This window comes from Melopsittacus undulatus, chromosome 1, assembly GCF_012275295.1.
Source record: "Melopsittacus undulatus isolate bMelUnd1 chromosome 1, bMelUnd1.mat.Z, whole genome shotgun sequence".
Taxonomy (NCBI): domain Eukaryota; kingdom Metazoa; phylum Chordata; class Aves; order Psittaciformes; family Psittaculidae; genus Melopsittacus; species Melopsittacus undulatus.
Genome location: NC_047527.1, coordinates 144,302,144 through 144,327,039, shown reverse-complemented (window position 1 = coordinate 144,327,039; position 24,896 = coordinate 144,302,144). Strand labels below are relative to the sequence as shown.

The window sequence follows — 24,896 nt, the reverse complement described above, 5'->3', positions numbered from 1 at the left end:
AACTCAACACCTTACATGAATAAGCAGAGGAGTCAGGATATGACAGTCAACCTTAGACAACAAATTAACTTTATTTATATCAACTAGAGAACATGTGTTAGAACAAATGTTCCCATTCCCTACTTTTACAAATGGTCTATCAGCAGGGTTTTGTAAAAGTTATATTCCAAAGCTAAGACAAGCATATAATGTACATTAAGCATAAGTATATTCAGAGGGCAAAACACTTCTGCTGTAAGCTCTACCATTTCTATAATGGTTCCTTCTTAAACCAAGCAGCCTACTTTTGTGTTTCAATGTTTTACTGTGAAGATGATCAAACTCCCTCCCACTTGCATTCATTTGTTCCCTGCATAGACTATGATTTGGCCACAACATCTCTACTATAAACCTCCATCTCACAATGAACTACTCATTAGAGAAATACAGAATGCACTGCCTGGAAATAAAAAAAACCAAACAAGGCCTCCATCTTTTCACAGACAAATCATAACAGCACAGTCTCTTTATCATGCTAATGCTTTCAGAAATGAATTTGGTTCTATCATCTCCAGAGAAACCGCTTCCCTTGCAAGTTTTCTGAAAATAACTGTTTTAATAAGCTGTTAAATGAGGAATTACATGAAAGCAATATCAAAAGCACAAATATAGACTTGGGCAAAAGAAAAATACATTTGAAATTAATGAGACAGTTTGAAGTACACCAAAAAAAATTTACAATTCAATCCTAGACATGGCACCAAACAGAAAGAGAGACAATTAATTAATGAGTTATTAAGTTTTAAGTCAAGGCTCAGTGTGGACTCATTAGCCAAGTAGGTTAGACCTAATTAAAACTCAGTACAAGCTTCACATGAAAAGCCTAAACTGGCTGTTGCATACTGTTGGGATTCAGAGCGGGTGCTAACCACTAAACCTGCACATATGCAGAGAAGCTCCTTTGCTAGATGGTTTCTACTTCCAAACACAGTAAAAAAAACCAGCTTGGCAGTGCTGTATTTGTATATGTAACACTTGAATGTATTATACTTCCTAAAGATGCTAGGAAAAAAAACCAACCTAATTCCTGCTTAATTTTGACAGCTATTTTCTGATTCATCATGATGTCACCCAGTGTTTCTGCTGGCTCTGCAGCAACATACAGTGTTTTCTACCCACACTGGAGCTGGGCATGCTCTATAAAAGCTCTGGGAAGGAAAGCCAGGAATAAGCAGAGATATCACATTCCAAATACCCTCCTCAGCCAAGCCATCTAGCAAATTGCCCACTGAACATTCAAATACCCCAAAAAGAAGTTTATAAGACTTGGACCTAAAAGGAAATGTCCTCCGAAGACAAAATGACCCCTCCAGTACCAAAAGCACCAAGCACCAACACTGCATGATTTGCACTGTCTGCTTTATTCTCCAGGCTGCAGTAACTCAAACAAGACAGACTTGACACTGAAGGAACCAAAAGAGTAAAAGTCTGCATGTCTTTTATTTGGGGGAAAAACATCCCTACCACACAAATCTTCTTATCCTTCTTCTAGCCTTCAAAACACACATAAGAAAAACTGACTAAAACACATCTCAAAAGTCAAAGCCTACAATGAAAAACACCTCTTCAGCATTGAGCCTACAGTAGTCTAAATGATATAAGAAAATATAAGGAGAAAAATAAAAGGCTAAAAAAAAAAATTAAGATCTTGCTATTGTTGCGGGCCTCCCTAATCTGTGAGTGTCAAGAAGTCAAACACTTGTTCCTCTCCTGCAAAACTGGAATCATTATATTTTCTTATCCCACAAGATACTTGCAAAAACCCTCCTATGAGCAAAAGGCATAGCTGAGCTAAATAAAGGACTTATACTAGTAATTAAAGTCCCTTGACAAGCCTCACAATTTACACATTTTTTTAATGAAGTAGAACTTCAAATCCATCATCACAGACTACTGTATTAGGAACGGAACCAGAAACAGCTATTCCTGCATTACTGTACATACCTTTGTCCTTCTTGAAGTCCAAAGCATCTTCCTTGTCTGTCACTATTTCCTTCATGTTGATAATGCTTTGGTGATTAAGCTGTCGAAGAATCTTAATCTCCCGAATAGCTGTTATGGGAAACCCTTCCTTTTCATTATCCAGACGTACTTTCTTTAGTGCCACCATTTCCCCTAAGAGAAAATTTAAATACAAGCCATTAAGATTACCAAACAAACTACGTGATTTAGTACTGTGTTTGCTCATTTGTTTTTTAAAGCCTTCCCACTTGTTACCGTTTCTGAGCAAACTAAACAGTTAACATTTTGATGCTTGCACCAAACTCTATGCTGAATGGAAACAGAATTAACTGTTGCTGGGAAACTATCACATGGAGAAGCAAAGCTATAAATGAGAATTTTCAGCTACCCACTGTAAGGCCTGTCATCTTCTTCCCATACACCCCATTCACCTGTGTCCTGATACTCCGCATCAAATCTTTCAATAAACCCCAAGTAAAAGTGATTATCACAGCAGCCTTAGAGACAGAGGCCCACATCTGCTTTGTTTCTTGTTACTACAATACCATAGGTCAGAATGCATGTATCTAGCTAGAAAAACCACATAGCTCAAGATGAGGCAGATGACTAAAGAATTCTCTAATTCTTCCATATACTTCCCAATAGGAGAACTGTCACTGCCATGTTTACACTAAAGACAAATTTTCCTTATTATTCCACTGCAGGCTGGCCTGGGTTCTGCAAAATGGCAGGAGCTCATGATGGAGGATATCAAAATACTGTATGCCAGCTCAACCATTTTGTTCTTGAAAGTTTATTGCAGTGCCCTGCAAGCTTACTGACAGCACACATATCTTTGTTAACTCTAGAAAGGACTTATTGTACACCCATGTATGATACATATACGCAATAGGTCACATTTCAACATGACACAACATCCACTTGCTTTGAAAGCCCATTGCACACCTTGTCATAAGGCATCTCAACAGTTTTAATTCCACTCTGCACAGGGTTTGAATTCAAGGCTAATGGAAGGTTTGCTGTAACTGTATGGAACCATTCAATACAGAGAGAAACAGCTTCTAGTGGAGGTTCAGCAATGATTGCCACACAAAGAGGCTTACGCTTGCTAAAGAGGCAATATGGTTATGGTTAGATTAACAACTTAAATATGCAAACAACAAAATCCTAGGTGAGTAGGAGGAAGCTCCTAACAATGATTTGCAATGTTTCCCAAGGTGATGGTAAAATATGAGATCTGTGACAGTTCAACTAAAGAACTAAAGGTTGCAAACTGAGACAAGCACAGGCGAAGAATGACGGAGGAATTATAATTACACTGCTCATTCTCCTGGAGATTAGAAAGAAAGAAGTGAGGCTGGTATGTGATCCTATGTGACTCAGCTACTGCTGAAGTAGGAAATTATCCAGCATTCAAAGCATGCACAAATAAGCCAGAAGGGCAAGCAGTCACATCAAGAACTACTAATTGGACATTGTAAGATCAAGCAACATACAGTACATATGAAGAATCCATTTCAATACATTAGAAGTAGTGACAGCATTCGTGCATATCACAGTGGTGATGCTTGCTTATTTTAGCAATAGTTTAACATGAAATTTAAAACCTATGTCACTGTTGGAGTCATACTGCAAGAAAAATACCCAATATGCAACACTTCAGGGCTCTGCTGCACAGAGGCAGCTTCTCTTCCTGTCAGCTAATGACCACTGGAATACAAAGAAGAAAAATGGCTAAATCTCATGCATAGCTTCTTTAACCCTTACATCCCTTCACAAGCTTCATTACTGGTCATCCTGTCTAGGGTCCCATTTTGTTTCCCTGGAGTATTTACCCTCTTTTCTTCGCTAGCTAGTGCGAAGCACCAAAACTCGTAAGAATTAGAAATTAAGAGCATTCAGCTTGCTTTCAGCCACAGTTTTATGGATAAATTATTCTTTCCAAGGCAGCAAAAGATGCCTTCTGAGTTAAGACTAAATCTAGATTTAAAACTAAACAAACCAACAACTAAAAACTTTCCAAACATCAGAAGGCAGAACACCACACAGTTCATATGAAAACAAACCCAATGTCCTGGTCACTTTAGAACAGCAGGATTACATTCACTTTTTCTGGACTTACCTGTGTCTTTATCTCTGGCTTTGTAAACTTGTCCGTAAGTGCCTTCACCAATAATACCAATGATATCAAATTTATCCACACAGCGCTTTCCCCAATCTATTTCTTTTTCTTTTGTTTCACCATGTCGTGGTCCACATATTCTAGAAAATAACAAACATTTCTAAGAATAGAGCTAATACATCTAAGGATTGTTTTCACTCTGACAAGACCCCCAGCACTAAATATTTAGGAAACATTATTATGTACTTACTACCATTAAGTGGTAATAAACCTTGCAGTTTGATTTCAGCCTCATTATGTTAAAAAGTCATTAAACATCAGAATAATTTGGAAAAGAATATATTTTAGAGAAACTTATCACTTCTACTTGCTTGATAGGCTTTATAAAGTCTACTAAACGTACTTTGGTCTTCTCTTGCTGTGTATCTGAACTGCTGGTTTCTTTTCTTCAGGACTTTTAGATAAGTCAGCTCCTCCAGGCAACTCAGGTGGAAGTGGCAAATCTGCAAGCAGATGGCGAAGTTTCTTCTCTGTTTCTTTAACTGACTTCACTGACAGATTCTCTTGCAAACTATTAAAAAACACACAATTTTACTATCAGGTTGAACATAGAATGATATTAACATAAATAAAGGAAAACCTATTGGAATTACTTTTCAAAATACATTCTAGGCTCTTGATGCATCAACATTTAAAATATCTGCTCTTCAAATGCTATAATTCTTCAGGAACTATGAAACCTAATCTTTCTGAGGTTCGATGACACAGCAAGCCTTACCAGACCAGACTTCTTCAGCCACACAAGCTTCTTCCCAAGCTTATAGCCTAGACTATTAAGAACATTTAGAGCTCAAGCGCCAACAGATACCAAAAGTGCAGTGGTAAAGTCTTATTCTGACTTCTCACATAAAAGAGAAGATTATCCTAATCCAGTTCTCTATAAAGTTGGTCTCCAGAGACGATGAGCTTCACAGTTACGGTAATACTGCAGGGCATTACAAGGCAGTCCACACCACCTCTTTTACAGGTTCCCATCTCATACATTTCCTGAAACACTCCATATTCAATATGTTCCTAGTGATCAGCATGCAAATCAAGTGGGAGGAAGAAAAAAATCAGATGAAGAAATGACTAAATGTTTCTCTGCCATGGGTTACTGATATCTCACCATTTTTTTAATCATCAACTATGACTAGTTATCAGATACTGACAGTCAATCTCTGCCTTAACAAAAATCCCCCAAACACATGTACAGCAGAGTATTCCTTTAGCAATTACTGTACACAATTATTCTAGAGATGCTCTCCTTATTCTAATAGGAAATTCTGAAAGCAGTGCACTTGCTGCAGAATATTCTTTTTTTTAACACATGGTGCCATGTTACCAGAACTTCCTTTAGTTCAGCTTGATTTGTGCAGCTACAGCATATCCAGCAATTTTAAAGCCACAACCATCTTTAGACTTGTCTAGTTTCAGCTGTAACAGTTACTTTTCTTCTTCCTAGTAGCTGGTGCTAGTGCTGTGTTTTGACTTTAGTCTGAGAACACTGGCATTTTAGTGGTTCCTAAGTAACGCTTACCCTGACCAAGGACTTTTCAGTCTCAAGCTACTGCCAGTGAGGAGGGGCACAAGAAGCCAGGAGAGAACAGAAACATGACACCTGACCCCAACCAACCTAAGGGGTATTCTATACCACAGCACATCATGCCCAGTGTATGAACTGAGGGGAGTTAACCTTGAAGGCTCAGATCGCTGCCCGGCTCGAGCTGTGTACCAGTCAGCGGGTGGTAAGCAATTGTATTGTACATCATTTGTGTTTACTGGGTTTTTTCCCCTTTCCCTTTTAGTTTTATATTCTCTCCCCTTGATATTTCCCTTATTATTACTGGTGGTAGCAGTAGTGATATGTATTATACCTTAGTTACTGTACTGTTCTGATCTCAAACCATGGGAGTTCTTTCGATTCTCCTCGCCATCCCTTCAGGAGCGAGCAGCTGCGTGGTTCTGAGTTAGTGGCTGGGCTTAAACCATGACAAGACTTTATATAATTACAGAACTGTTTCTCTCCCACAGGACTGTCATATAATATTCACTCTTTAAATGTCAAATTCCATCATTGCATCAAGAAAACTTTCTGTCGTGCTTTCAAAGGATATTTTCCAAGATAGCTGCACTTGCTAAACAATACTACTTTACTGTCAACATCCTTCTCTAGGAACCTATCTGGAGGTTTTTCTGCAGCTGCTTACCTAGTTTCATATATAAAGCAGGAACTTCTGTAAATGGAAGTATCTTACAATCTTCCATCATGGAGAATGAGTATGTTCTCTCTTACATTAACTGCAGTTAGCAATCTTTATATATTTAAATAAAACATTCCAATGTTTTGTGTATGTCCATGCTTCCCCATGAAAACAGAACACCTGAATGTCTTCTACCACTTCTCAAGCTGCCACTGCCTGAATTTAAACAAGTACCTCAAGGAAACATATGCTGCCCTTATCACAAATATAATGGTTAACATGCTATACAGTGCATGGTAAAGAACATAAATCTTAGATTTTCAAGTTCATGTATTTCTGTTTCTCTCAAAATATGGACCCGAAGCTTTCACAATTAGCAAAAGTACAATATATCAGAAGTTCTGAAACAGATCTTGAAATTGGTACATGAAAACAGAAGCAGTCAAAAACTGCCTTTATTTCAGGTCTGTGAAATCTCACATCATTGACCACCAGAAGAGTTTTCTCTTTCAGCTAACCCACACAGTGGTTCTACAACACTGTTGTTTCTTTAGGCAGTATATTTGTGGGTTTATCAGTCCTTGCTGAACGTGACAACTAACACAACATTACGAACCAGACAGTTCTGCACAGTATATCAAGCTTTCTTTGTTGGCATAATTTCCCCATAGTATCTCTGAGCCTAAGGTAAACATGCTTTGCCCTCATCCCCCCTAAAAAACACTGATCATTTTTCTTTGAGGACTTAAGCTTTATCACAACTTGTAATCTCAACCATTCTGATCTGAAGTGTACCAAATGCTACAGGCAAAACTAAGCAAAGCTTACCAGTGCTGACAGAACCATAGCTTAACTGTAGTTTAATTCCTCCACGCAGTTTAGCTATGCTTAAAACAGGTATCACATTAAAAAACACTAACAATGACAAGCAATTAGCCAGCTTCAAGTTGAAATCTCATTTAATTTTATCACAATTAATACTGCAATGACAATCACGTATATACTTACTAAACCAGTTAGACCAGTTTTTACTTAAAACATTAAATCTTGCTCTCAAGTAACAGTGTCAGAAATCCCGTTTACCCAGGGAGGATGGCTTTGTCATAAATACAAATGCAGCAGCACATCTGCCATACATATGTGCTTCTGAACAACTTGAATGACATTGCTAGAGTGCTGAAGGGCAAGAAACACAATTTCTCTTCTACTACTAAAATAAGTAAATAATACATTGTCAGGTTAGATTTATTTGCCAAGGTTTCCTGTGCATGCTAATGTTTAATGTAGCATTAAATTACCAGCAAATACAAGAGAAACATTTACACCTTTAGTTATAACTACTTTTACTAACTAAAGAAACACTACACACTTCTCAAAGAATAAGACAGGCTAGTTTTACAGATATGAAATATACAGTTCTGAAAAAAGTTCTGAATTTTGCTTTTACAGTTTGTTTTCTTACAAAGCTAGTTATTACTTTAATGCTAAAAAACTTCAGTTTACTTGTTGTAAGAAGTTGCCTTCTTGTATCGATGTGTGAGGCATGTAAGACCATGAGTAAAAACAGAAGTAACTTCCCTCAACTTGTTCGCCAAACCAAAAGAAAAACAGTAAATTACAGCTCAACAGCATAGTTTTCCAAAATAAATCACACCACAGATTCTCTGTTAGGATTATGAGGAGACTTAATGTAGTCTAAACTCAAATGACAGTTGGAACAGACATGAATTTCTTCACTACAGACCAATTTTTACACTTCAAAAGTTAACACCAATGACAAGTCATGAACGTCACTTCCACTATACATACCCAAAATAACTGATCTCTGAGATAAATTACATTAAAATAAGACACAGCTATAAAAACAATTGCCTTCCAGAGGGAAGAGAATCTTTACTTCAAGCCCCAGCTAATTAAAGAATTCACATATTGCTATTGAGTTCAACTTTCCCAACATACATGTTTGCACCAAACTTGAAATCCCGATACCTTGAATACATCCTTGCGTTAGTCCAAAGCTATTATGTATCAGCAATTTTTAATCACCTCTCTAATGTACTTTTTATTGAAACATTCCTCCTAACTAAATCCTTCTCTTTTCAAGAATGAGTTCAATTATTTTTATTTCCAGATCAAATTCCTTCATTTCACCAAGAGCTTCCACGTTAAACAAGAGCAAGATCTACCTAATGCATCAGCCTGATTTAGCAAATAAGTTTATATTCATTTTCCAAGGGCAATAATGAGAACAAACAAACAAACCTAAACAACAACAAGAATGAAAAGGAACAGACAACATCAAAAAGCAATGCCACAACCCACCTATCAGTTTCTTTATCTTCAGGCAGCGTGGGAGGCAAAGGCAAGGGTGGCAGTGTGGAGGTTGGTAACGTAACAACTCGCTCCTTCTCCTTGGTTACTACACTTGGTGTACTTGGTTTGCTTTTCTCTTTTACAGTGATGGGTGGCTGTTTTACTACAGCTGGTTTATTCTCTTTTACTGCTGTAGGTTTCTGTTTAGTAGTTTTGTCAGCAATTAAATTATTTTCCCCTTTTGTTTCAGGAAGTGAGACCTTTGCTTTTGCCTTGTCATTCTTCAAATTCACACTGCTTGTAGGAGAAGGTGTATGCTCAGTTTTTATTTTCTTCAGGTCCTTTACATTGTTCACTTGAGGTGCACTTACAGCAGCATCAGTACTTCCCTTAGTAGGTGTTGAAGTATTGGAAGCTTTTGCACTGGCTTTGGCTGCCTCAGCAGCTCTTGCTTTCTTGTTTTTGTTCAGCTCAGCAGCAAGGCTACTCTTCAGAGTCAATGTACTAGGAGAGATACTTGAATGACGACTTCTGGATCTAGACAGTCTGTGTCTGCTACGAGACCTTGAGTGCCTTGATGAATATGGACTTCTACTTCGAGATTTTGCTGATCTCCTGTTTCAAAAGAGTAAAGATTCGCCCAGTTAAATTTAGCCTATCTGCTTTCCCAGTGTATCTGTGTTTTTCACAAACTACTTGGTTTTTAAACCAACCATTATCATTATGCTTCCAGAATAAACAGAAGCCTGTGAAATAGTAAAGATTGTACATTAATAATCTAGAGTTAGTTGGTCAAGATTCTATATCTAAACAGGCTGATAGAACATGTTAAAACTTTCTTAAGGCATGGCTTATCCCTTTAAAGAACTGCAAAATACAAGTATACCTATAGGACAGATATATTCCTTTCTCCTCATTATTTATCAGATACATTTCTTACCTTTAAAGAAAATCCGGTCCTATGCAACTTGTGCAAACACAGTGAGTACATGCTGTATTTGAGAAAAATTCACCTAGCTACACAATCAGAATTCAACAAAATGAAATTAATGTAACAACATGAAAAGAAAAACCTAAACCCAACACAGAAGCAGTAGTTGTAGCAGCTACACACACTTCACAACTGTCATTAAAATCAGTTGGAATAAAAGACAAAACAACCCTATCCAATACTTGTTATAGCTACCGATAAACAAACATATTCACCAAGCAGACCTATGCTCTGCCTGCATCAAAATACAGAGACTAATGGACAAAAAATGAAATAAGTTACAAATATCTAAACCATCTACAAGAACACAGCAGGAAAACAAGGCAGAATGAGGGCAGTTGTGAGGAACCTGAACAGTTAGAAAAACAAACTTTTACTGTGCCAAAATACCATTTAATGAATTATTTTTCAAAGATATACCCTAATTGACCTTGTAAAAGTTTTGAGTGAGTTCTTCATTAAAAAGGAAAAAAATTAACTGAGGTGAAGGGTGTGGAACAAGTCCAGTAGCCTAATTCACTGCTACTACACAGAAATGTTATGAAAGAATTGAAACGTGGGGGATTTAATCCATTTTACCATACTAAGAATAGCAAGGGTATTCACCCAATTTGCTAGTATTTTCTTGATTGAAGTGTGATGGAAATCTGTTTTGCTTGAGTATATCACTTGAAGGAGAGGAAAAAGTATAATCAGGATTAAAAAAAAAGTGTATTCATCAGCTGGACAATGCAAAAAGTATCAAGCAATAGCATAAGTAAGACTTCACGGGGACAGAAGAATTTCAAAGTTCAAAAGAGAGCACCTGTATACCGAATCTGCCAAAGTGAAACCAGTCAAACAAAAAGCAGCAGCCAACTACAATCATTATGGTCAGGACTATACACCCCAATGTCAAATTTTAGTAACAATTAAATTAATTCAGTTTTAACTGTCAACACAAGAAATCACATTTCAAGGCTTCAACAGAAAAAATAATATACTATAGTGTTTCTATCGTTTGCCATATTTACTGATTTCCAAATTCACACTTTTTCACTGCATTATAAATAGAACTGTCAATCGTCTTTCTAAAGCAACATAAAAAGTAATTGAGGCAAATCAAGATTATGTAGAAGTCATTAAAAACAACGTGTAGGCATGCACGCTGTATATTAATGCCCAAGCTTCAACATTCTATAGGTAAAACTAAAATTGATCCAAATGTCTAAAGACCCTTGAAAGGAAAAAATAAAAATACATCTCAAACCCTATCTGAGGACAACTCTGAAACTAACACAGTTCAATTCTATGCCAGGAAGTAGGTTTTGTAGAGTTTTCTCTACAAAAGAGAGAGTTTATAGAGCAGGGTAACAATGACAGATGGCAATAATAAAGAACAAGAACAACAATCATCATAAAAATGACAGAAGATTTTAATACTTTCAGAAATAAAGGTCCTCTCTAAATTTTCAACACAAATTTCATGTTTTGGTTCACTTCAGTAGAGAGATATCAATGTCCACGCTCATTAAAAAACAAATAAAAACATTATATTGGTTAGAAAAACTCCCTTGAAAACTCACGTGTGTTCCATTATGAATCATCACATGGTTAGAGTTGGAAAGGACCAAAGTTACTTTTCTCATTATTACTTTGTAAATTTAAGTATTAAATAGCATAGAATGTTTTCAGAAGCTTAGCCAAACCAGAGTAAAAGTGGAAAAGTAGAAAGTTCCATAATACACAGTTAAGATGGGGTAGTTGAAGATAAAGGGGGGCTGAGACTATCCAGACAATACATACACTTCAATTGCTGGGCCAGAGCTCTCCTCACACCATTCTCTCACCTTCTGAGAGGAATTATTATCTCAGGCAGAGATATACTGCTACAGATCCACACCAGCTGTACAAGCAATATAATTATATTTCTCCAGCATCAAGCACAAGCTAATAAGCCCCATTAGTCCTAAACTGACTTCTATAAATGGCACATAATTTCTGAGGATACTGCTGACCTGCCTTGGAAAACATTTGCTTGCACATCTTGTTCCTAGATCAGCTATTTTAAACAGTCACTTGCTCAGTTACCTGCAGACATAACCTCCACGCTGAATCACTTCACTGCAACCTGTACTAAACTTAAAACATGCCCTAATGGTCTAAAAATCAGATACATTTCTTTCATAAGTACAGTTACTGGTTTGTTTGGGTTCTGTCGGGTGAGCTGGTTGTTTTGAAAGATGCCATATATAATCTATGTCACAAACAACCTGGACCTAATTCCACATACACTTGAAAAGAGAAGTAGCAGCTTAAAACACTGCAGTTGCTGAGACCATATATCCTAAGGCTGTTTCTATTCCACTTTGGTTCAAAAACAAAAGAGGTTCCTTTATATCACTATTAAGGATGAAATGAGAAAATATGTTCAAATTAATGACTATTAAAGCTCACTTATCAACTATCATAACATGGTGAGGAAAAGGCACTTCGGAAAAGCTGGGGCAAAAATAACCTAAATGTTTACTTTCTCTTCAAAAACAAACATGTAAGGAAGTCAAGTGTTGCCAGTGGATTGATGTACATATTTTACCAACAGCAATCAGGAGAGCCTGGATGTGAACATTGATTTACACAAGCTCAACAACAAAAAACTCTAACCATTCTCCATCCCAGGTTTCAAACCCCAAATTACAGCAGCATAACTTGCTCATGTCAGAACTACATCTGTGTGGGAGGCAGCAAATACACATAACACACAAATATTTAAGTTTCAGTTCCAGTACATACAGCCCTTAACACCAGATCCAAATGATAATGGCCTAGTTATGAAATATGTTGACTGAGTATAATCTCTGCACTGGTCCATTTCTTTCATAAGTTTTTCATTATTTAAATTTACATCAGCAAAAAAATTCATGTTGCATTATATACTGCATGTCTGTGCTAATAATAAACTAGAACTTCCTTTGGCATCTTAAAAGACCTTTGCAAGAATCCCTTTTTGTCCACTGAGCTCAACCCGAGAATTACAGCAAAAACATTAACACTTTCAAGAGACAAATGCTGAATCTTACATAAAAGGCAGTTTTGTCAAGTGCAAGTTATTCAAGTTACAATGATAAAATCTGCTGTTTTCATAAGCATAACAATCTTCTCCAATATTTAACTATTACTTTCTTTCATCAATGGTAATTCAAAAGTCCCAAGAGAACCTTCCAGACTGAACAAAATTTATGTACAAGTTTCCATTTATTAAAAACGGCACAAAACCAAAATTATGGACTTTAACAAGCTTTCCCACAGAAGCATATACAGAATTCAAGATAGGACAAATACTGCCTTACAAGTAATAAAACCAACCAACAATTCACTCTGTTCAGAGCTGACATTTTACTGGGGCCCTGAAAAAAACACCAGGAAAAACATCTGAAACATACAGTACTCTCTAAATCTTCCAACAGATTTCTATTAAACATGTGTGCATGCCTCATACACATATATATGAAACACCTTATTGTACATTTGTCACCACCTATTTTGTCTTCAGATAAGTTTGCTTTTAACACAGTAAACAGGAACCAAAGAACAGTGGCTCCAACTGCACAGAACTGCATTGCCAACAGCAAACAAATCCAAAACAATACAAACATTTTTCCCTTCAAGACTAGAGAGATGAGGAAGTGTGCTACATATAAGGGGTACAGCCCAATCTCCGAAGTCAAAAGCACCAGCATCTTCTGGTAACACACATGAGGACAGACTACTGAGAAACCACTGCTTCTGCTAAGTTTCCTCCAAGACTTCTAGGCTTCTATCTGCACACAAAAGTACTTGTAAATGAGGCGGAACCTTTGCCATACTTAGCCACTCAGAGCCTTCTATGAGCACAGAACCAATGAGATTGGAAAGGACCTTTAAGGTCAAGTCCAACCTTTACCCCAGCACTGCCAAGGCCACCACTAACCCACGTCACTGAGGGTCTCACCTACACAGTGTGTGAAGACTTCCAGGGATGGTGACTCCAGCACTACCCCAGGCAGCCTGTTCCGATGCCTGAGCACCCTTTAGGGAAGGAATTGTTCTCATCTCCATTTAAAGCTCCCCTGGTACAGCTTGAGGCCGTTTGCTCTTGTCCCATACCTTGTTCCTTGGGAGCAGAGACCAGTCCCCTTCTGGCTCCATCCTCCTGTCAGGCAGTTGTAGGGAGCTATAAGGTCTCCCTGAGCCTTCTCTTCTCCAGATTAAACCCCCTCGGGTCCCTCAGCCCTTCCCCATCACACTTGTGCTCCAGTCCCTGCACCAGCTCCATTGCCCTTCTCTACCCCCTCTTCATCACCTCAATGTCTCTCTTGTAGTGAGGGGCCTAGAACTGAACATAGGATTCAACATGCAGCCTCAACACTGCTGAGTACAGGACACTTCACACAGGTCTATATTCCTACAGAGAGGATAATTTACAGACTTCATGACATTCATAAAATCACTTCTGAATCATACATATTTCAGTATGGTTTTATCGTATCTGTAGGACTACTCTGCATTAGATCTAAGAAGTTCTAAAGCTGCTTTTTTTCTTCCCCAGAGACAGCAACAAAGGAGACTAGGAGCATAACCAGATTAGCTGCAAAGAGCAAATGAAGTAATTACACAATATTACGTGTAGTTACAAAATAAATTGGGAGGGGGAAGGGAGGGAAGGAGTTGAAGGCATTTTCTACAAAGCACATAGGAGAAGAGCAGATTTCAAGAAAACTGGTCAGAAGAAAGCACTAGTAAAGAAGTCACACTGAAATCAGATCTCAGCAATGCTTTCTTCCATTTCTCAGAACAACAAAAACATTGTGGGGCTTTTTTCCCTCCCTTTAAGAAATAATAACTAAAGGTTAGTTTAGGTATTACAGGTTTTCAATGTTTTTTGCTTAGCACCCTAGACTTCATAAAACAATCTGGTATTCATTTTTTCTCTGCTTAATTAATACAATATACCCACCGTATAAAAAACTACTTCAGATATCAAAGTGCAATTAGCTATAAATTTCAAGACTGTTACAATATTCCTCCTTCTCGCAAGGCAACATTCTATTGCACTTACCAATTACCAACAGTAGATTTATTAATGAGGATTTCTTAATTAACAAAACACTACATTCCTAAGCATGGAATGAAAGAGTTCTAAATAATAATGCTTAAGGGTGCTATAGTTTACTATCCTGATATCTGAAAGCAGAGGAAAGAGAAACGATAGTGTTACACATTAGGTCCCCAGGTATAAAGGTCTTGCTCAGTTTTATGTGGCTTTTCCTGCCCTGCTACTTTTCTGGGTGCTTCTTTCCCTTTCCAATCCTTCCTTCATTTTAATACAAAAAAAAAGGCACTGCATTTTCTTGGCAAATAAGAACAGTCAAGTATTATCATGTCATGTTTGTAAACTTAAAAACCTTTTTTCTTCCCAACCACTTCAAGAGTGCACTAAATCCAAGGTGCTAGTAGCCAGCTATGCATTTTACCTAAGTGCAAATTGCGTTATATTATGTATCAGAGTCCATGGAGTTGAACAAGGGAACTGATTCTGTCAGTAACTTTCTGATAAAATACAGGACAAAGGGATTCATGAGAATAAGAGTAAAAAACCAACAGACAGAAGGAATTTAAACACCCACTGTAGCTCAGCTCTTTCATCAACTACATTGCACTACTAAGCACTGCCATCTTCCCCTGCATAATAATGACACAGTGTATTTAAAAAGGGAGACCTAAACTTTATCAACTGGCCTTACTGAAGATCTTCCAAGACACCACTCAGTAGCATAAACCACCTTGACAAAACACTGTAATTCAGACAATATAGCTTTTCTGTGCTCTGCTACCAGGCAAACATAATTTCTTTAAGACATAATAGTGTTCACTTGCCATCTTATTACTTAATTTCATTTATTTTCTCTAGCCCCTAGTTCAAGGTTGTATTTTAAGCAGCTCTGCAAACAACCTACTCAGCTGCTTTGTGCATGAAGACTACATAACTTTCCTCACTGCTTCAAAACATGAACCTTTAAAAGGGTCTCCAATACATTCAGTATAGAATACAGGGAAATTCTGAACACGGGCCTGATTTGGTTCTTGAATTGACTTTATAACTTTGTATTTTAAGATGAGAACATGGCCTACAAAGAAATCAACCAGCAAAGATTCAGCTCAAATGCGGTGTTCTAAACACATTAAAAAAAATACTAGTTTTTTACATCAAGTCCCTTCCCCCAGTATGGAAAGAAGCAGTGCAACAAGGAAAAGGAAAGATACATCAACACCGTTGGGCAAAAGGTAAAGCCCACTGCCAAGTAACAAAACCGATCTTCATAAATTCAGAATACACACTAGATCAAGAGACTCAACACTCACTGGAAGAATTAGTTACTCCAAACAGTGAAAACCTACAGCCTTCCATTTCAATTTCTGCAAAATACAGTTTTACAAAACAAGATTAGAGGGCTTTATGTATATTCATCAAACACAGGGGAAAAAAAATGTTTGAAGACCTCTCTTACTCCTTTTAAGTCCAAAAGTAGAAGAATTAATGGACTAAAAGGTATTTTTATATCAATGGACCAAATCACATCTTCTTCATGAAGTAGGCATTTACTACCTGAATATGCATTTTACCATTTTCCCTACGGTATTTTGGTTTTGAACATAAACAATCCATACTTTTGCAGCCCTTCACTACTACAGGACTACCTACAGTTAGAGAATGAGATGGTTCTATAGCACCAATAAGAAATGTTGTATTTTTCCTATAAACAACATGCACATACACAGTAGTACTAGGGTAGTAGTGCCCCACCTACTTACTTGTATCTAGGCAGATGGGTAGGTGTATCCAAATTTGGAATGTGACTACTCATCTATACAGCTAACTGAATTAAATGTGTGATCACATAACATGACCTGACTGAAGTTATGAAAAACAGGTCTCTTCCTATTGCCCTACTGCCTTTCCTTATTTTGTTAACCATAGGGTTATCTCCCCTCCCACACTTTTTGTCCTTGTGATTCTTTTAATCCAGTTAGCATATCGGTAGAGAAATAAATACTTCATACTTTTGGTATTATGGGAGAATTCACATTTCAAAAATGTGCATGTGTTACTTCAGAACAGTTGTGTAATTCTCCACAACAAAATACAGTAACACATGCACCAGCAGCAAATAAAGAAGTTTCATCCAACAAATGGAAACAGGTCAAACAATCAGTTTGCCCAAAACACAGACATGTACTGCTATTATAATGGAACGGACAATTAGTCTACCATTCAAAAAGAATTTTCCAAGTGTGGAACACATATCTGATGTCTTTAATCCTCACTGAAAGACCAGAGACAGTCACTACTGCAATTCAAAACTCTTAACTCACTGCAATTGCACTGCTGCTGTTGCTTGAGAAAAGCAAGGATTCAAATGAGCAAAGCTGACTTCACTTGTTTCTCTTAAACTGTTTACTAGAAATTTCTCCCTAAGCAGCTCAGGGACCTAGATGAAATCAGCATCCTAGACATACAAGCCTCCCAAGCATGCTAGAACCCTTTCATTCTCATTTTCTATACCACAAAATAAACTGATATTTCATGTAACATTACAGAAGACATACATGAGATGCAGCATGAAAAGAGCAAAAAGACTTGCAGCCTGGAATGCTCAGTCACATACAAAGTTCTTACTGTCTTGACACCATTACAGCTGGATACAAGCCCAGAATTCAGCCTTTAAATCTACGAGATGAAGAAGACAGGTGCTGTAAGAAGCTGTTGGCTTCATGAAACTGTAATATTCTATCATGTCTGAGGCCACTATACCATTATCCAAACAGCACAGAAGAATTTCAGTGTATTGAGCACAGTATCAGAGAGTCAAGCAAACAAAAAGGGACTAAGACAGTTTTCAATGGCTAAAACAATCGTATAAACACTTTCCATCTTTGTTTCCCCACCACAATACACATAATACATAATAGCTTTATGGAAGTAAAGAAACACTAGCTTGCATTTCTTCACACCAAGCAAACAACTGAACTTATCTGCACACCTTTGGTTTCTTTCATTTTCTGTGAAAATTATGTTTTTACAATGAATGCCACAATAGCGGAGACCAACCTTTCTTTCTACATATAGCAACCTCTCCTTTTCACTCCCTGCCCTCTTCAGTGACAATCTGCATTTGTTAACAAAGTAATTTATCTGTACACAGTTAAAGACAGGCTGCAAATTACAGTTTAACTGGAGGGAGGAAAGAAGGCGTGAAGTCACAAAGCTAACTCCTAGGAGCAGATCTGAAGCTCAGGGAAGATTTACACACCACAGAGGTGTTGCAAAGAAAGGAAACTTAAACTCTCACACTTAAAATCACAGGCACACTACCAACAGAAAAACAGAAACACAACACCCCTACAAAACTCTGTTCTGTAACTGTCACCTGAGCAACATATCTTATACCTCTTATTACAGCCCTATCAGTCAGCACATAAGGATCCAAATGAACTCTACTGTCAATCTGACCAATACAGCTATTTGTAAGTGCAAACCAAGCTTACATAATTTTGCTTCACGTTAATAGTTTTCTTATTCCAGGATATAACCATCTACAAAAAATAATCTGCTTCCCAGGGTGTTTAAGCCATAACATGCACATAATAGTCCAACTATTCTATTATTGAAGTAATTTTTAAAGGGTATCCTTAAATACTTTGAGCAGTTGATGATGTGCTGTTTTTCAGTGCACTTACAGTGTTTTCTGCCTGAAACACTCTATTGTTTACAAAATTATTCCATACAGGCATACCTTAAAACAATCACTACTTTTCCAAAGGCACCTTTGTTTTATTCCCGTGAACAAAGTAGGCCACAGTTTCACTACTTTGCTCTTTTAAACAGCCATCGATGCACACCAGGACAGCAGATTACCAACAGCCAGTGAAACACCAAAATGGTTTCAGAATCCTCACCATATACACTGTGGGACACCCCAAATGGTAACCAAAGCAAAGGGCTTGTTATTAACACCAGAGAACAGTTCTCAGACAGCACATCAGGTAATGCCTCAGGTAACAACACACTTGTCAAGCAATTCACCTTGATAGATTTGAAACTGAAGTCCAGATGTGAATTTGAGAAAGGCTATAAACAATGAGGCAACAATAAGATTCCAACACGGGAAATACAAATCTTCAGTTATAGGTACGTATTAATCAAATGCTTTAAATTTCCAGTAGTTTTGCTTCAAGTTGAAATGTTTAGAAAAGCTTTAATTCCACAACACTGTTTGTATCTGATTAGAGAAAACAGCCCTTGTTTCCTCTCCATTTAAAAGTCACAACAACGCTGACCTTTACATCTTAAGTTCCCACTACAAGTAAGACAATGATTTGCAAGCACACCTCAAGTATATACATGTACATAACCTTACTGGGAAAAGAACTGACATATGTTTTCATAGATTGTGTAAAGTGCAGGTGGCAGTTTTAAAAAGCTTGACACTGGTTCTTTTTCCTAGCAAAACAGAAAATCCACCTCTTCCTATAGACCTCTAAGAAGAGCACGAAACACCTGTGAGGCAAATTGCCTAGCAGCTTGTTTGCTCTTTAGATTAGTGGGATTTAAAACAAACACAAATACATTTAACATGCTTTCTTTTATACTAGGAAGCAACATACATGAAAATATATCCGAGAATCATCATACTTTGCAAGCAAAGACTTAAAAATCTAAATTGGTCCTTCAGGAAACCTGACCTCTGAGAAGCATCTCCATTCAATCACCCTCAGCTGAAAACGCCCTGATGCTCTTTAGTAATTAAAAAGCCTTCTTCCTTTTAGGTGGTCTCCCACGGAGAGAAACTAACTGTATAAGTGTTACAGGAACCCTCATCTCCCTTCCTTTCGGAGACAGGACAGGAAGATCTTTGTACACGTCCTCCCTCCCCTTCCCCCCACCCCAGCTTTCATGGCAGCAAGAGGAAAGCCTTTTGTTGATAGACACAAGCCTCTCCAGACTACCCTCCAGCCCAACCCCAGCCACGACTCCCCTCCTCCACCGATCCCCATCCCGGTCCTTCCCTCCCCACCGCCAGGCCCGGACTCACCGGATAACGGGGCTGTAGGGGCTCCGCGACCGACGCCAACTGCTGTAGGGGCTTGGCGACACATCCCCGCCGCGTTCGTAGGAGCTGTGTCGGCTGTAGCTGGGGGAGCGGCGGCGGCTGTAGGGGCTTAGAGGCGAGCGGCAGCCCAGCGGGCTGAGCGACTTGCGGCTGCGCTGGCTCTGCGAGGAGCGGTGCAGAGGAGGGCTGTCATCCCGCAAGGGGCTGGGGGACGAGCGCTGCCGCCGGTAGGCCCTGGGCTCAGGCTTGTCATCTCGGTAAGCTTTCGGTGGGTCCTTGTAGGCCGAGGGCGGCTCCTTGGCCGCTTTAGTCCGGCTCCGGTGCGCTTTGCTCTCACGCTCCTTCCTGCTGCTGCCGGGCGAAGAGAGGGAGCCCTTCCTGCGGCCGTCGCTGCCGCCACCGCTACTGCTCTTGAGTCCCTCCCGGTCCTGGCCCCCGGTGTGATTGTGGCGGCTGCGGGACTTGGAGGAGGACGAGGAGGGCTCAGTCAACCCACGGCCCGCCGACGCCCCCTCCTGCTGCGCCTTCTCCTCCCCCCGCCGGCGGTGCTCCCGGTGCCGCTCCTTGGAGCGACCACTGCTGCTGCGGTGCTCCCGGCGGGACCGGCTGCTCCGCTCTGCTTCGGACCTCTGCCGCTGAGTCCCACCGCCACCGCCCGTGGACGAGGCCGGGCTTCCCCCGCCGCTGCCCGCGCCGCCGCCGGTAGTGCCGCCACCCACCAGCCCTTCGGACTGGGAGCTCACATCGTCGTACTCCTCCACCAGCGTGCTCAGCCCCCCGCTACCGCGCCGCTTGTCTGCGTCCTGGGTACCGGCGCCGCCGCCGCCACCGCCACCACCACCACCTCCGCGGCCCCGCCGCCGCTTGTGCCGGGAGCCCGAGCGCCGCTTGCCCCGGGGCCGCTTCCGCTCCCCCCCGTCCCCGCAGCAGGAGGAGGCACCGGTGGCCGCCAGGAAGAGCAGGGACTGCGGTGGCAGCGGCGGCTGCAGGAGCGGAGGCTGCAGGAGGGGCGGCTGCAGCAGCGGGAAAAGCAGCGGGTGAGGGGCCGGCGGCGGGGGGGGGGCTGCGGCTGGGCCGCGAAACGCTTCCGTCTCCGGTGATGCAGCCGCTTCTTGTCGACTGCCGCCTCCACCGCCGAGCTGCTGCCGCCGCTCCCCCAGCCCCGGCTTCCCCCGCTCCCGCCGGCCGCCGCGTCCGAGGTGCTCGGCATCGAGCTCGCTCACGGCCGAGGACGAGGACGCGGCCTAGGGAATCCACCACCGCGGACTCCCTCAGAGCGCTGCCGGCGCCATGGAGACCCGGCGCCGCGCAGACACCCGGGGACACCCGCCGGCCGGCACCGGGGCCTCACTCGCTCCCTCGCTCTCCGGCCGGCCGCCGGTGCCCGGCCCGCCTCGCAGCCTGCCCCGCCGCGCCGCCTCACATGGAGCCGCGCCACCACATACAGGGTCCCTCAGTGTGCGCTCAGGCCTGTGGCGGGGCCGGGGGCAGGCGCTGGCCGGCGCGGCTGCGGAGCGGCGGGACCCTCCCGCTAGACCTGCGCGGCCTCCCGCAACGCGGAAGTGTCTGCTCACGGCGGCCTCCTCACTTCATCGCGGGCCGCGGCTACCTCGTCCGGCGCCGGGCGGCGCTGCGCGGGAGTCCGGACGCCGGGCCGCCGCCTCCTCCTCCTCCTCCTCCTCCTCCTCCCTCACCCACTCCCCGGCCGGGCGGCGGGGTCAGGCCGTGTCGGGCCGCCTCCGGGCGGGCTTGTCCGTAGCGGCGCCCGGCCCTGCGCTGGCTTCGAGCCCGCTTACCCTGCACGGCGGGTCCCACCTGCCCGGTCCCGAGGTCGCCGGCGGGCCGGGAGCGTTGGCGCGCGGGTGACACACGCATACACACGCACTGGGGACACGGCCCGGCGGCGCGCGGAGCATGCGCAGAGCCCGCGGCGGAGCGGTGCGGTGGGGGGGGCCCGCATCCCGCCAATGGCGCGCGGCGCTGCCGCCCTGAGCCGCATGCCCGCAGCCGAACACTCTCGCGAGATCTCACTGCCTCCCTCCTTCCCTCCCCCCCCCACCTACTCATCCCCGTCCAACTTTCTCGCGAGATTACTGCTCTCGCGAGATCACGGCTCTCGCGGAGAGCGCGCCGCGCTCGCCCCGCTCGGGAGGAGGGAGCGGGTGTTTCTGGCGCCTGCGCAAAGCGGTGTTTCCGGCGGCCTGTCGGTTGGAGCTGCTGAGGGGAGTGGAGCGTTAACGGCCGCGCTAAGGAGAGCGGAGCGGCACCGGCACTCGAGTGAGGGGGGAAATGAAGCGGGGTCGTTCCACAGCGGGCATCGCTGGCTGCCGTGTGCTGCCAGTGTGCGTGCGCGGCAGCTGGGCCGCTGGTCAAGGCCCGGGAAGAGGTCCGGTTAGCTAGCAGCAGTCAAGCGGTGTGTGCTTTGATAGACTCATAAATTGGTTCGGGGTGGAAAGGACCTTACAGCTCATCCAGTTCCAACCCCCTGCCATCGGCAGGGACACCTTCCAGTAGAGCAGGTTGCTTCAACCCACTCCAGCCTGGCCTTGAACACTGCCAGGGATGGGGCAGCCACAGCTTCTCTGGGCACCCTGTGCCTGAAGCCAAAAACTACTTCGCTGTGTTTCGCTGCGGCCCCACACCTGCCCCTTACATATCATATCTGTGAGCAGGAAATTCATTCTGCCTTACCATGGAAGGTGTGTTCATGTATTCCTGGTGCTTCTGATTAAAAATGCCGTGGCAGAAGGTGAATTCCCTGGAGACACTATTCTAAGACAGTGGCAGAAAAATGCACAAGTTGAAGATTTCCGTCTCCCCGCAGTTTGAAGCATTACTGTCTCAGAGATTTGTGCAGTTCAGATAAGTGCTAGAAGCGTGAAAGCCTGTGAAGTGCCAAGAATTGTCACTCTATGGAAAATCTATGAGCAAAGTGCTGTGATGGACACTATCAAGTTTGCAGGGCATTTAGTCATTATATGAAGAAATCACAACAACTGGGGGTTTAAAGATTTACAAAATTAGGTATGTAGGAGTTGTGTGTATACTTGGACATAAAGATGCAGCACAGGCCGTCTGAGAAGACAAAATTCAGCAAAGGAAAACTATTGAAATTTCCTTTGGAGCAAATTGTATTTGAAGAGAAATATTTTTTTCAGCTTCAAACTTGTAGAAAGGCTTCTGTCACACTGGATAAGTAGCACCGAACTCTTCACCAGCTAGACAGAACATAAATTCCTGTCCATTTAGCAACTGAAACATGGAATTGAATAACTAAGTTTTAATACCACTTGACAGCAACGCTGTTTTCTTCCAGTCAAGCACAAACATGAGCAAATATCCAACTCATGCCTGCCCCAAACTCACGTGATAGCACACGTGATATCCCTCCAGAGCCTCAGGTGAAATCATCCAGAGCTGGAATAGAACTATATCAAACAGAAATGCCCAGCATCGTGAGAAGCAGTGGATTAAGACATTTAAAAGAAGGAGCCAAAGTAGTCACCTACTGGCTTGTGTAAGTAGAGTGAGACCACTAAAATGTCATTTATAAATTTATCATATTAGTCTAAGTTGAGTGAAAGCACAGTATTTACAATAGTCTGAGGAAGTAAGGCAACTTGGGCAATACATTTATAATTTTCCCTTGAGTAGACTCACGTATAGGCTCTCAGCTCACCAGAATTTACAGCATGATTAAGTGAAATGAGAGAACAATCACACATTACGAGGGCCCTCAAGTGTCTGGAGTCTGAAAGGGAAGAGAAAAAACCTGCAAACCCATGGGTGAAGGACAAAATTCACTTTCCTGTCTGATAAAGGGAGTGGATAAATTGCAGGGTTTAGTGGTGCATGCAGGAAGATGTAAAGAGCTGCAAAGAAAAGTTTCCTTCCTGCTACCCAGCCGCTTGCTCATGGCTGGTGTTCGTGTTCAGACGCCATGCTACAGACATTCAGAAACGAGCGTGTGTTGCAGTATGTTCTCTCTGCAGAGCAATGATAAGAACAGAAATGGTAAGATACTTGTGAGGTACCAAGTTTGCTTAAGTTGTCTTAAGTCCAATACAGGACTGCAGGGCGAGGAAATATCACTGCAATTCCTTTTGCATGAGTATCCACCTAAGGTTATGAGCAAGAGTGTGTGAATGCTGAAACCAGTGCTAGCTGTGACAAAGCATGTCATAAACCACTCTTACTTTTCCCCACAGCAGGCAGTGTGCCACTGTCACGCAGCCCTGCTGTAAGTCCAAGCAAATACAGAGCACTGGTGCAGAAGGCAGTGTAGAAAAGCCTGCAGCCAGATGGTTTTCCCTGGTTTTCTTTAGGTAGGTCCTGCTTATTAACTTGGGGGTTTAAGAACTCTTGCTGCACTAGAACCTGGGAGGAAATGCCTCCCATTCCAAGGCATGCTTAACTCTGAACAGTAAAGCAGTACCCTTGCTTCCTGAAAAAGACATGGGTTTTGCTTACTGTTGCTAATGAAACTAACTTCAATTTAGGGTAGTTGAGGTTTCCTTCTAAACTTCTTGACTTCTGACTCTACTGAAGTGCCAATCTTTTCCTTTCCTTTTCCAGCCCTCTCTTTTCCTTTTTCATGATGTTATTGAATTTCGTGACTGGAGCTGCTACTCTGCTGCCCATACTTCATGTCAGCTTCTTGAGCTGATTTTGTTTCGTTGGGTATACCTGCCATACCGTCTTGAATGTTATCCTAAGGGCTTTAAAAGCAGACTTTGTTGTCTATCTTTAGGGATTTAATAGTTCTCCTGCCACCCTGCTATCTAATAGTTGTTAGCTAGCTTGCGTACATGCTAGTAATGTTTCTATGTAAACCATGACTTCAAACCAAACAAAACCAACAAACAAAGCCCCGATCTCTTTTCCACTGTTGTATTTCAACTCCTTGAATCCCTCCAATGGTTTCCTGTCTTTTTCTCATGCCAAGCAAAAGTACTTCTCCTGTGCAGGTCCTGTACCTCATCCACTTCCAGCAAGCCTCCTTTTATAAGTGTGTTACTTTACTCCACCCTTCATCTCTCTGCCCCACCTTGCATTTCTCGCAAACGTTGTCATGTTCTGCGTGTTCATTTCCTGTC

General features: G+C 41.9%; 1 protein-coding gene across 1 annotated transcript in view; it reads right to left on the bottom strand.

The window, feature by feature from the left end:
* CDK13 (cyclin dependent kinase 13) overlaps positions 1-21,438 on the bottom strand; it is a 49,872-nt gene extending 28,434 nt beyond the window's left edge. Inside the window, 6 exon segments of the mRNA XM_034068474.1 lie at positions 1,984-2,154; positions 4,124-4,263; positions 4,527-4,694; positions 8,689-9,294; positions 19,783-20,867; positions 20,870-21,438. Coding sequence (XP_033924365.1) covers positions 1,984-2,154; positions 4,124-4,263; positions 4,527-4,694; positions 8,689-9,294; positions 19,783-20,867; positions 20,870-21,010 — 2,311 coding nt within the window. The 5' untranslated portion in view covers positions 21,011-21,438.
* Between the last annotated feature and the right edge of the window lie 3,458 nt (positions 21,439-24,896).